At 45.5% G+C, this 11,813-nt stretch overlaps 2 protein-coding genes across 2 annotated transcripts; both read right to left on the bottom strand.

The window, feature by feature from the left end:
- Positions 1-902: 902 nt before the first annotated feature.
- LOC121541907 (transforming growth factor beta-1 proprotein) lies at positions 903-9,417 on the bottom strand. The gene is made up of 7 exons (XM_041851289.2): positions 7,924-9,417; positions 6,333-6,602; positions 3,320-3,397; positions 3,055-3,205; positions 2,649-2,799; positions 2,362-2,472; positions 903-2,214 (listed from the first exon to the last, which is right to left on the bottom strand). The coding sequence occupies exons 1-7, from the start codon at positions 8,261-8,263 to the stop codon at positions 2,167-2,169; spliced, it is 1,149 nt and encodes a 382-aa protein (XP_041707223.1). The 5' UTR covers positions 8,264-9,417; the 3' UTR covers positions 903-2,166.
- Positions 9,418-9,855: 438 nt separating this feature from the next.
- LOC121541233 (B9 domain-containing protein 2) lies at positions 9,856-11,587 on the bottom strand. Its single transcript, XM_041850210.2, has 4 exons — positions 11,508-11,587; positions 11,119-11,232; positions 10,881-11,006; positions 9,856-10,579 (listed from the first exon to the last, which is right to left on the bottom strand). Exons 2-4 carry the CDS (start codon positions 11,204-11,206, stop codon positions 10,266-10,268), a joined length of 528 nt encoding a protein of 175 aa, XP_041706144.1. The 5' UTR covers positions 11,207-11,232; positions 11,508-11,587; the 3' UTR covers positions 9,856-10,265.
- Between the last annotated feature and the right edge of the window lie 226 nt (positions 11,588-11,813).

Below are 11,813 nucleotides of genomic sequence, written 5' to 3'. Positions count from 1 at the left end.
GTACCTGTTTCCTCCAGCATCTTCACAAGGTCCTTTGCTGTTGTTCTGGGATTGATTTGCACTTTTCACATCAAACTACGTTCATCTCTAGGAGACAGAATGCGTCTCCTTCCTGAGCGGTATGACGGCTGCATGGTCCCATGGTGTTTATACTTGTGTACTATTGTTTGTACAGATGAACGTGGTACCTTCAGGCGTTTGGAAATTGCTCCCAAGGATGAACCAGACTTGTGGAGGTCTACAATTTTTATTCTGAGGTCTTGGCTGATTTCTTTTGATTTTCCCATGATGTCAAGCAAAGAGGCACTGAGTTTGAAGGTAGGCCTTGAAACACATCCACAGGTACACCTCCAATTGACTCAAATGATGTCAATTAGCCTATCAGAAGCTTCTAAAGCCATTACATAATTTTCTGCAATTTTCCAAGCTGTTTAAAGGCACAGTCAACTTAGTGTATGTAAACTTCTGACCCACTGGAATTGTGAAACAGTGAATTATAAGTGAAATAATCTGTCTGTAAACAATTGTTAGAAAAATTACTTGTGTCATGCACAAAGTAGATGTCCTAACTGACTTGCCAAAACTATAGTTTGTTAACAAGAAATTTGTGGAGTGGTTGAAAAACAAGTTTTAATGACTCCAACCTAAGTGTATGTAAACTTCAGACTTCAACTGTATAGGCATACAGAAGGAGACTAATTCGTAATTTTTCGATCAGAATATTTTTTGTAAAGATAAGCATTATATTGTTAGATTGTAGGAGTAACTCTGGTAGGCCTAAAACATGCTTCCTCACCTCAGGTTCAACTGTCCGTGTCAGTTGGAGCGCCAGTGCTCACTGCCTTCATACCACAGGCCTGCAGTATAATAGGGTAATAGTCACACCACACCAAACCATCACAAAAGTTTCTTAACTTTATTAGGGTAATATCAAAAGTAAGTCAAGCCATTATTTATAGGTAAAATATGAGCAGGATATTATATCGTGGCAAACACAACATTACAGTTGGAACTTAATTTGGCCAAAGAAAATGGCTCAACAGAATAAAAAAAAAACACTTGTGAACTGGTGTAAACCTTCACAAAAGTTTTGAACAGGTTATATTGCAGCAGTTGCCAAGAAAGACTAGTGCCTACTGTACCCAACAAATGACAACAATAGGCAAATGCGAATTATTTTACAAAAGGCCTACTTATAACCTATCTTAAACTAAATATGGAGCACACAACTAAAAATGTAATTACACTTGTTGATGTTTTGTAACAGGTGTCTCTTTCCATTCATTCATCAAATGGAGCGAGTGCACAGTGTGCTGTTTGGATGCTGGAACATGCACAAGTAGCCTACTTTTTGAAGTGATTTGTTTGACAATAAGATGAAAGCATCATGACTGGTTGTGTTAATTCCAAATTAATAGGTAATAAAAAGCAATATGGTTAAATTACATCTACTATAAAAAAAATGTAATGAACGCACAAGCGCGTGAGGTGTTTTGTAACAGATGTCCAAAAAATATAGAGACCCCCTAATGTCATGGTATAATGTCATGGCACTCTGGACATATTTATTGTTAAAGGACTTTTGATCCAGTAGGCTTAAACAGAATTAACTATTTTTTAAATTAACTTTTTTACAGTATTTCTTGAGATAGGTCGTGTGATGCAGATATATTTATTCAAAAGAGATGAATGACAAAACTATTTAGAGGAAGTTAATGATATTGTACATTCAGTATTATATGTAATAGTAGACCAAAACTAATGCCATCTTAGCCTTTTCCCTCTATACTTCCCAGGGAGCACAAATACTGCAACTCAGTGACAGTAAGATAAGACTATTGACAAGTCTAAACAACATTTTTTTTAAACTCCATAAACCACTACATATATTGAAAATAAAATAAGAAAACATTAACAAATCACTAAACATAAACAAATTCTCTGCTGGGAAAAGCTAAATAAAAAATGCAGACTAGACACCACCCAAACATATCAAATTATATTAGTACCCTTCGTAAATTAATGTCTTGACTACATCTTGATTTCCAAGGGACAAGCAGTTTACACTAAACCAGTGGCATCAAAAAGGATCAGCCCCCATTTTGTATCTCCATGAGTACAAGGAAATACGATGGACAAGAAAAGGGAGGGATATGTACAGTAATTCTAGCTACACTTGCAGGACTTAACAATCATATTGGACAACTGCTCCACCTGTGGGAGAAAAAAAAGAGTACATTCAATGGATAGACATTGTAAAGAATAATGAAAACCCAGCAGCTGTGTTGTCTATGATTTCAATTCAGTGACAATGTTCTGGGAGTTTGATTTGATACTTCTAACCATGCAGTATTCACTGACCTTGTGTTGTCTCCCCACATAATAGATAATGGGTAGGGGCTCTAAGACCTGTGGAACACAGCAGGGTTTGGCAGAGGCTCCAGGATTGTGGTGCTTATACAGAGCCAGTACCTGTGGTTGGGTAAACAACACTAGATATCTCACTGAACAGACCATTTCGTTCTGTATCTTGTCTCAATCTCCCCCATGGCTATACAGTGTCTGATTACTGAAAACCCCAACTGTACATATCCTTTAAAGACAGTAAACAACAGGGACGCCTATAGAAACATGACTGGTAGCATTACCTGGGAGTACTTGTTTTCTGTGTTCCATATATAGGTGCAGGGGCCCATGCAGTAGTTAGCAAAGTAGCCAGTGGGTTCATGGATCCACTTCCAGCCCAGGTCCTTACGGAAGTCAATGTAAAGCCTTCGCACACAGCAACTCTCCGATTTGCTGGGGGGTACATACACCTGTGAGTTATACACCTTATATCTTACAAACAGGGAGTTAACAGGGCGTTAATAGGGAGTTAACAGGGCACTAACAGGGCGTTATGAGGGCGTTAAGAGGGTGTTAACAGGATCTCTAAGTAGGCGTACAATATATCTATCTGCTAAAAGAGATTAACTTTGTTAGTACACATTTAAGAGACATGAATTGATCATTATAAATGTTATCTTGGGCCTGTGGAATAAAGGATAGTCTCACTCTGAGCAGATCTCTTCAGTAGTGGTTTGTCGTTTCTTCCGAGAGCTAAGCTGGCTGTGGCGTTCCACAGGAAGTGACATCAGTAAAATGTGAGGCTTTGATGGCATTTTCATGGAGAGTGTTTCTGTATCTCCCCTCAGCTTGTCCATCCCTATCGTATAAAACATTGCCACCTGTCAGTCAAGAGATTCACAGTGGAGGTTTTGGCAGAAAACTTATGGCTTGAGTTGATTTCAATATAGTGAATAGAGTAAACTGCAAATACCTGCTATTCCGAAGAGGAATTCCTCCATTGGTTTCCCACAATCACAAGGCAACTTCAATTGAAATCCTTGCTCCTCTCCTGTAAAGTGTTGCAAAAATGCTAATATAATGGTGTATGAAACTTTTTTTTTAAACCTGAAGGAATAGGTATACTGTTTTAGGTGTAAAAGTCTGTTGGACAGTTCTTTCACTGTCACGCCCTGGCCTTGAGAGGCTGGTTGTCTTTAGTTGGTTTGGTCAGGGCGTGAGGATCTATGTTAGAATTTCTATGTTTAGGATCTATATGTGTTGTTTCTATGTTTCTTGTTTATGTTCCGTGGTAGGCTTGTATGTTTATAGCCTGAGGACTTCACGTTATGTTGTTTCTTGTTTTGTTTATGTTTATTGAGTTAAATAAACATGTACGCTTTTCACGCTGCACCTTGGTCTGACCCGTCTGTCAACGATCGTGACAGAAGATCCCACCAAAAATGGACCAAGCAGCGTGCCCAGGAGCAGCAGACACCCTGGACACAGGTGGGGAAGAGTTTTTGGACATGGGAGGAGATTTTGGCAGGTAAAGGACCCTGGGCGAAGGAGGAGGCCCAGGCAGGAGAGGAACACAGAAGGCGCCGGCTGAGGAGGAAGCACGAGAGACAGCCACAAAAAATATTTTTGGGGGGGCTAAAAGGGTGGTCGGGGATCGATAGAGAAGAGCCCCGACCACTGCACTTGTGGGGGCTCAAGGAGGAGTCCTCACTGGAGGAGGACTGGGCGCGGAGAGTAAAGGACTGGTACAGTCGTAGACCTCCAGCGCCGGTTCCCAGTCCAGTACGCCTCGTGCCTGCTCCTCGCACCAAGCCAGTGGTGCGTGTTCCCAGTCCGGTACGGCCCGTGCCTGCTCCCCGCACCAAACCAGTGGTGCGTGTATTCAGTCCAGTACGGCACGTACCTGCTCCCCGCACCAAACCAGTGGTGCGTGTATTCAGTCCAGTACGGCACGTACCTGCTCCCCGCACCAAACCAGTGGTGCGTGTCGCCAGCCCGGTACGCCCCGTACCTGCTCCCCGCACCAGGCCAGTGGTGCGTGTTCCCAGTCCGGCCCGGACCGTCCCTGCTCCTCGCACCAAACCAGTGGTGCGTGTCGCCAGCCCAGTACACCCCGTACCTGCTCCCCGCACCAAGCCAGTGGTGCGTGTTCCCAGACCAGTACGGCCCGTCCCTGCTCCTCGCACCAAACCAGTGGTGCGTGTCGCCAGCCCGGTACGCACCCTGTACCTGCTCCCCGCACCAAGCCAGTGGTGCGTGTCGCCAGCCCAGTACGCCCCGTACCTGCTCCCCGCACCAAGCCAGTGGTGCGTGTTCCCAGTCCAGTACGGCCCGTCCCTGCTCCTCGCACCAAACCAGTGGTGCGTGTCGCCAGCCTGGTACGCACCCTGTACCTGCTCCCCGCACCAAGCCAGTGGTGCGTGTCGCCAGCCCAGTACGCCCCGTACCTGCTCCCCGCACCAAGCTAGTGGTGCGTGTTCCCAGTCCAGTATGGCCCGTCCCTGCTCCTCGCACCAAACCAGTGGTGCGTGTCGCCAGCCCGGTACGCACCCTGTACCTGCTCCCCGCACCAAGCCAGTGGTAGGTGTTCCCAGTCCAGTACGGCCCGTCCCTGTTCCTCGCACCAAACCAGTGGTGCTTGTCGCCAGCCCGGTACGCACCCTGTACCTGCTCCCCGCACCAAGCCAGTGGTGCGTGTTCCCAGTCTAGTACGGCCCGTCCCTGCTCCTTGCACCAAACCAGTGGTGCGTGTCGCCAGTCCGGCCCGGCCCGTTCCTGCTCCTCGCACCAGGCCAGTGGTGCGTGTTCCCAGTCCGGCCCGGCCCGTGCCTGCTCCTCGCACCAAGCCAGTGGTGCGTGTTCCCAGTCCGGCACGGCCCGTGCCCGTTCCACCGGTGCCTGGGCCAGCTCCGGTCAGCGGATCCACTCCGGAGTCGGAGTAGTCCGCTCCACCGGTGCCTAGTCCAGCTCCGGTCAGCGGATCCACTCCGGAGCCAGAGCAGGCCGCTCCACCGGTGCCCAGTCCAGCTCCGGTCAGCGGTTCCACTCCGGAGCCAGAGCAGTCCGCTCCATCGGTGTCTAGTCCAGCTCCGGTCAGCGGCTCCACTCCGGAGCCAGAGCAGTCCGCTTCACCGGTGCCCAGTCCAGCTCCGGTCAGCGGTTCCACTCCAGAGCCAGAGCAGTCCGCTCCACCGGGGTCCAGTCCAGCTCCGGTCAGCGGCTCCTCTCCAGGCCCAGATGTCAGCCCCTCTCCAGGGTCGGGGCCTCCCACACCAGGGTCCAGACAGGGCTTGGTGCATCGCGGGAGGATTGCCGATCCAGGCCCAGACATCAGCCCCTCTCCAGGTTCGAGGCCTCCCACACCAGGGTCCAGACAGGGCTTGGTGCATCGTGGGAGGAAGGATTTTGGAAGCATCGCGCCGAGGTCCAGACCAGACCAGGGGCGCAACGGGGAGGCAGAGAGGGAGAGGTCGTCACGCCCGGAGCCGGATCCGCCTCCGAGGCGGAATGCCCACCCGGACCCTACCCTAATGAGTCAGGTGGGTGCGGCCGGAGTACGCACCTTTGGGGGGGGGGGGTACTGTCACGCCCTGGCCTTGAGAGGCTGGTTGTCTTTAGTTGGTTTGGTCAGGGCGTGAGGATCTATGTTAGAATTTCTATGTTTAGGATCTATATGTGTTGTTTCTATGTTTCTTGTTTATGTTCCGTGGTAGGCTTGTATGTTTATAGCCTGAGGACTTCACTTTACGTTGTTTCTTGTTTTGTTTATGTTTATTGAGTTAAATAAACATGTACGCTTTTCACGCTGCACCTTGGTCTGACCCGTCTCGCAACGATCGTGACATTTACATGCTTTGTCATGGGCCTTCTTTGTAGTGGCACTTCAATCAGACACAGATGTGTAACAGGATATGATTGTCTGTGTTGCAACATACTGTTTGTGTTATGTAATTATATCTACAACCCTAAAGGAAATTTTAACTTACCAGCCTCTTGCAGCCACTCCCTCAGAGTCTGTGTTACATCAAAGGACAACCAGCGATTGGCCCATTCCTTGGAGACAAAATGGGACTTCAGGTAACGTGCCTTATCTCCAACTCCTCTGTAGAGTTCCAGCCTCTGCTCGCTGCCTTCGAACATGCCACGGTTCTTGATGAGGAGACGGAGCTCAGCTTGACAGAGCAGTCGATCAGTCCCCAATACTGACCGCATCTCAGACATGTTGAAGAGCATCTGGTGCTTACTGGTGTTCCCACCTTGGAAAGAAGGAGAGTCAATATGATGTTTAGTACTTTCTACTACTGGACCTGTCAGTGCAAGAGAGTGGGGTATAGAGAAAGAAAGAGAAATCATTTCATTTTACCATAGTACCAGTAATAAAACTATTGTGGATAGATTATGTTATATAAAGACACTCTCAGGGAGAGGCGAATGCAGTTTCAGGTTTGGCCTCAAATGCTATCCGCCGGAGCCAAAATTACCCCTGTGAGTCTGTAACAATAATTACACATTGACAGGGCCGCTGAGGAAGTGAGGCTCTGCTCTCAAAGCCAGATCATACCATGCTGTATTACAATAAACCAACGGCATCAAAAAGGATCTAATCAGAGGGCACGGTCCTGAGAGCTTCTGTGGCAAACCTAACCTGCTCAGAGTTACTGCCTGGACAACAAGTTTACACTGTCGAGATGTATACTGTCTTTTAGACAGAAAAGGGGAAGGACCCAGCAAAGGGAAGGAACATCTGGTAGGGAGAGGTAAAAGGTTGAGGCAGGCCGTGGTTTTACACACAGTAGACAGGGCCATTGCAGTCAGTTCAGTAAACCAATGGAAGAAACACCCATTTTCAGTCAACAACCTTATCTAAAGGACATAATTATATAAATGTACATTCTAAAAAAGGTCCACCAACTGCAGTTTCTACATTTGCCAGTCGTAAACTACAGCAACATTTCAAATGCATCTTATTCACGACATGCAACAAGGTTGAATTAGCCTTAATAATAATTTGCATGTCTGCCAACCCTCTCTGCATCATCCTGCATCACTCAATCCAGGGTTGTGAAAAGTTTGACAGATGCTTCATGGTATACAGAGATAGCAGACATTTTCTTTTCGAGGGCAGAATCTGTGTCATTTAACAGCACGTACTAAATCAAGTGTTCCTTCCTGCCAGCTATTCAGATAACCAGAATAAGCACCCAGTAATCAGTCAGAGGAAACCTCTGGCCCCATCCATCTGTCTTACCCTCCACATTGTAAGTGACAATATGGTCTAATGTTATTTCACTCCAAATATGGGTGTGATGATGAAAGATTATGAAACAAGCAAAATATATATAATCCCTACTTTTTTTGCATTGCTATACAATTACCATGGTGAAGGCCTGTGGTTAGCTGGGCTTTATATCTTAATCAACCTTTGAATATCCCCCTACACACATCAACCATTTAACACACCTATACTTGACTGAAGTGAGGCTAGAGAAGCATCCACTTTAACCTGACAAGCCAGAGCCTGTGTACGCAGCAGGATGTGTATGCACCTAGACAGCATGCATGGATATATCTACTCACTTTGTTTCATGTTGAACTTGTGGACCTCCTTTGCAAAGTATGCCTCCTCCTCTGCATCTGGAGTGGGTGGTATGTACGTGTGCACCTGTTCCTCACTCAGCTCCACCGTGCTGTTGTAGATGGACATCAGGGAAGCTGGGACCTCCTCATTGTCTCCCTCCTGGTCAATCTCTGGCTCCTTGGGCAGCCGCAGCTTGCTCAGTATCTGTCCACGGATGGCCTCAATACGTTTCCTCTTCACCAGCTCCAAGTCCAGAGACTTACAGGTGGACATGGTGTCACTCCGGCACACATATTCCAGCATCAATAAGGCAGTCAGCATCAAACACACTGCCCTCATTGCAGACTTTAAAGAGGAATAATGTCTATGTCAGCAGGCTTTCAAAGTTGACTATTATGTGGATTTACCGTCCTGTTTGAGCTCACCGAGGCCTGTTGCATGAGCTGATTTCAATGCACTTCTCCTGCTGTTGTCACAATCCTCACTGAAACCCAGGAGGCTTCTGGATCTCAAGTTGAGCTCCTCTGAGACTGGTGCAAGCTCTGGAGCCGAGGTCAGATCACGGACTAGCACCGCATAGAGTTCACCACCAAAAGAGCTCAGCCTAGACTGAGTCACTGTCTCGCTGGCATGGTGCCTCACAGACTCTCACAGTGCTCCCTAGAGGCAGTCTCAATTCATTAATGAATGAACTACAGCACATCACCACATTACTTCCTGGGACCCAATTTAAAATAACAAACAAGCTCTTAGGAGACCCTGTGTAAACTGAGATTTGGAAAGTAACATCAAGAACTATAGAGGGAAATCTCAATGAAAATTGTCAAGTTGTCTCAACTGTCTTCCCAACTCTCTATAAACTTTAATTTATGTTAAAATCAGTTATAACTCATATTTTTTGGCAAATGTGACAGTCTCTTCCTACAACGTTATTGAACAAGTTTTATTCAGCTGACTCACTTCCTTCGCCAGATAAACTGCTTCAGACTAAGCCAAAGCAAAGGGCCATATCATTACTGTAGAAAAGCACAATATTGACAAATGTAAATGTCTAAACCAGTTCTACATAAATACAAGCACACAACATACTGTATTGCATAAAGCACAATAAATGTTATCAAAAACGACTTCCTAACTTCAATTCCTTAACCATTTCAAATTCTCCAAGACCGATGCTGTGTCATTCACTAGACGCACTTTCCCATGCTAAACTTGAGAGAACACTCAAGACAGAGGTCCACCACAAAAAAATGAAAGAGCAGAGTAGACATCTTAACAGCGTCATCTAACTCACCCACACATAGTTACAGCTCAGGCCTGCCTCCTTCTCTTTCTCTTTACTAGATCCAGTCAATTCAAACGTTTCAGACTAAAACAAAGAAATAAGAAAAAACAACACACCGTACAAAACCATTTACCGTATTAGACCCTACTGTTCAGACGTTCATAGTGTTGTTAGTTTTAGCAGACATCATCAGCCACTGATCTTTTCACTCCAGTTCCTGTTGCTTTTCTGTCTAGTTCCTGTCCTCTTGCACGAACAGTATGAAGCTCTAAATCAAGGAAGTGAGCAGCATTGTGAAACATCTGCCATTTCAAGGAAGGCAAGAAACATGGAAGAACTTAACTGGTTGACTTGCTAAATTCAATCCACCTGCAAGTGCTAAAAATTGAGTATCATCCAAATAGACTGACATGGCTACAATATATTTCTAGTTAATATATATTGTCTCACCTCTGTTTACCACCTACTGTCAAACATTGATAATAAGTACTACATATTATTACAGAAAATGTTGATGAGTGAATTAATTGTGCCTATCAGTAGATGGCACTTGCAAGCCTAACTTTGAGTTAATATTTGTACAGCAAAAGGATGCATGTTAGGTTAAAGAACAAAGGCATCAGGTTTGGTACATTGTAATGATTTATTTACATAATTCTACTATATAAAAACACAAAGGAATTCATAGAAAAATATCAAACTGAAATGAAGTGCAGTATAAAATCTGTTTTGCATTGTTTAAAATACAACTTTGATTATATTAAATGTTCTAAAAATATTGACAATTGGGAAGGCAGATGGTGTTGAAAGGCTCACTTTCCACCCCCCTTGTGGAGAAAGAGGGGAAATACCTACATTTGCATGTTGGGTTCTTCTCAGCATGTATGCCACATCAACGCATCTCACAAGGCAAAATATCTCATCTGACCTGCCCAGCCTTCTTTTATGTACCCCGGTGTAGATATGGTCGAAATCCACACCGCCCCCACCCACTAACAATACAGTGCTCCATTCAGGCTTCCCTCCATTCACCCTTCGCTGTCCCATCTCTACATTTCAGCTCTCTACACCATATCTGTCAAAGTGTCGCATTATGATGCCTAGCTCCAGCTCCACAGTGCCCATAGCAACTGTGTGCAGCCTATATCTGTCCGCCCCACTGTATACAAGGTCTGGGGAGCGCAGTTGGGGACCTCCACCCACGAAGGTTTGAGCCAGCTGCTCCTGCCAGGATCCCAGTGGTCTCCAGGTCACACAGCGTACATGGTGGTGCCCTGGGCTGGAGGGCACATGGCAATATCCATAACCATACAGATGACAACGGCCAAATGAATCCTGGTGCCAAACCTGCAGGTGAAGCTTGGGCCAACCTGAAGGGGAATAAAAGACAAACAAGTCTTACCCTGGTATTACCCTGAAAACTAGGCTTGGTAGATGTAACTATGTATAATATGTAATATAATAATAATATGCCATTTAGCAGACGCTTTTATCCAAAGCGACTTACAGTCATGCGTGCATACATTTTTTTTTTTTTTGTGTATGGGTGGTCCCGGGGATCAAACCCACTACCTTAGCGTTACAAGCGCCGTGCTCTACCAGCTGAGCTACAGAGGACCACAGCTAGCTTTCGATTTAGATCTGTGATGAACTGTTACTTTGAATTGTTACCTTGCAGTCCTTTAGTGGTGTAGTGCAGATCAATGGGATGACTCCAGTATGCCATATCCCCCGTCTGAGGCAAATCCACCTGGGTCTGCCCCTCCTTCAGGCCAGAGAGAAGTCTCCATGCACCTCCTTACATAACGAGAGAGAGAAGTGTTGTTGGAAACTGAGAATCACAACCATAGCGGATACGCTCAAGTACACATCATACTCATTAAAATAATCTGATTATAACGAAAGACACCTGTATGAATTCCCCACTTGCAGAAGAGACTGCTATGAGGGAAGCCGCTAGCCCCGACGATCTGACCGATAATGTGCAGCTCTGCCATTACCGGTATCTGTGCAGCTCCTTTGCCTGTAGGTAGAGACCATAATAAAGTTGAATTGATGAACATCTCTGTTTACAGTCGCTAGCTAGCTGGGATTAACGTTAGTTAACTAACAGTAACGTTATAGCTAGCTGGCTAACGTTAGCTAGCCTCGTACGGTCAAAATATATATTCGTCAACATAGCTCGCATGCAAAATGGTTGTTGGTTAGCTAGCAAGCTAGCACATTTGATTAGATAACGTTTTAACAATTTATATAAAACATTGCCAGTGAAAAACAATAATAATGTCAAAAACATACCCCAAGGATTCACTCAGATAAAAATATCGAAGCCACCATGATCCTCATTTCCTTGGAAACCAAACAGGAATCTACGGAAGCTGACGATGAAAGCAGGCAAAGCGCGCATTCAAAAACCACAGATAGAGGATTTAACTGCTCTGTTCCCTTCTTTCGACAGTCAGTATGGATGCCTGGATGACCTTGTAGGAAACTAGGGAAATTAATTGTCCACTAGCTTAATGCAATGGAAGTGTTTTCTTACACAGACACTGCACAATAGTATAGCTGGCTGTGTACATTTCTATCAATAAATGGTATGTAATG

This window comes from Coregonus clupeaformis, chromosome 27 (genome assembly GCF_020615455.1).
Source record: "Coregonus clupeaformis isolate EN_2021a chromosome 27, ASM2061545v1, whole genome shotgun sequence".
Taxonomy (NCBI): domain Eukaryota; kingdom Metazoa; phylum Chordata; class Actinopteri; order Salmoniformes; family Salmonidae; genus Coregonus; species Coregonus clupeaformis.
Note: the sequence above shows the minus strand (reverse complement) of the source record. Positions and strands in the feature narration are given on the sequence as shown.

What these genes read in the sequence shown, in the direction of transcription:
- LOC121541233 (XM_041850210.2), bottom strand. Translation starts at nt 11,206, where the DNA reads ATGGCAGAGCTGCACATTATCGGTCAGATCGTCGGGGCTAGCGGCTTC. An exon ending in CAAGTGGGGAATTCATACAG is followed by an intron (nt 11,007 to 11,118) that starts GTGTCTTTCGTT and finishes TCGTTATGTAAG; the next exon opens with GAGGTGCATGGAGACTTCTC. An exon ending in CACCACTAAAGGACTGCAAG is followed by an intron (nt 10,580 to 10,880) that starts GTAACAATTCAA and finishes ATTCCCCTTCAG; the next exon opens with GTTGGCCCAAGCTTCACCTG.
- LOC121541907 (XM_041851289.2), bottom strand. Translation starts at nt 8,263, where the DNA reads ATGAGGGCAGTGTGTTTGATGCTGACTGCCTTATTGATGCTGGAATAT. An exon ending in CAAGTTCAACATGAAACAAA is followed by an intron (nt 6,603 to 7,923) that starts GTGAGTAGATAT and finishes CTTCTTTCCAAG; the next exon opens with GTGGGAACACCAGTAAGCAC. An exon ending in CAGAAAACAAGTACTCCCAG is followed by an intron (nt 2,473 to 2,648) that starts GTAATGCTACCA and finishes ACCCAACCACAG; the next exon opens with GTACTGGCTCTGTATAAGCA.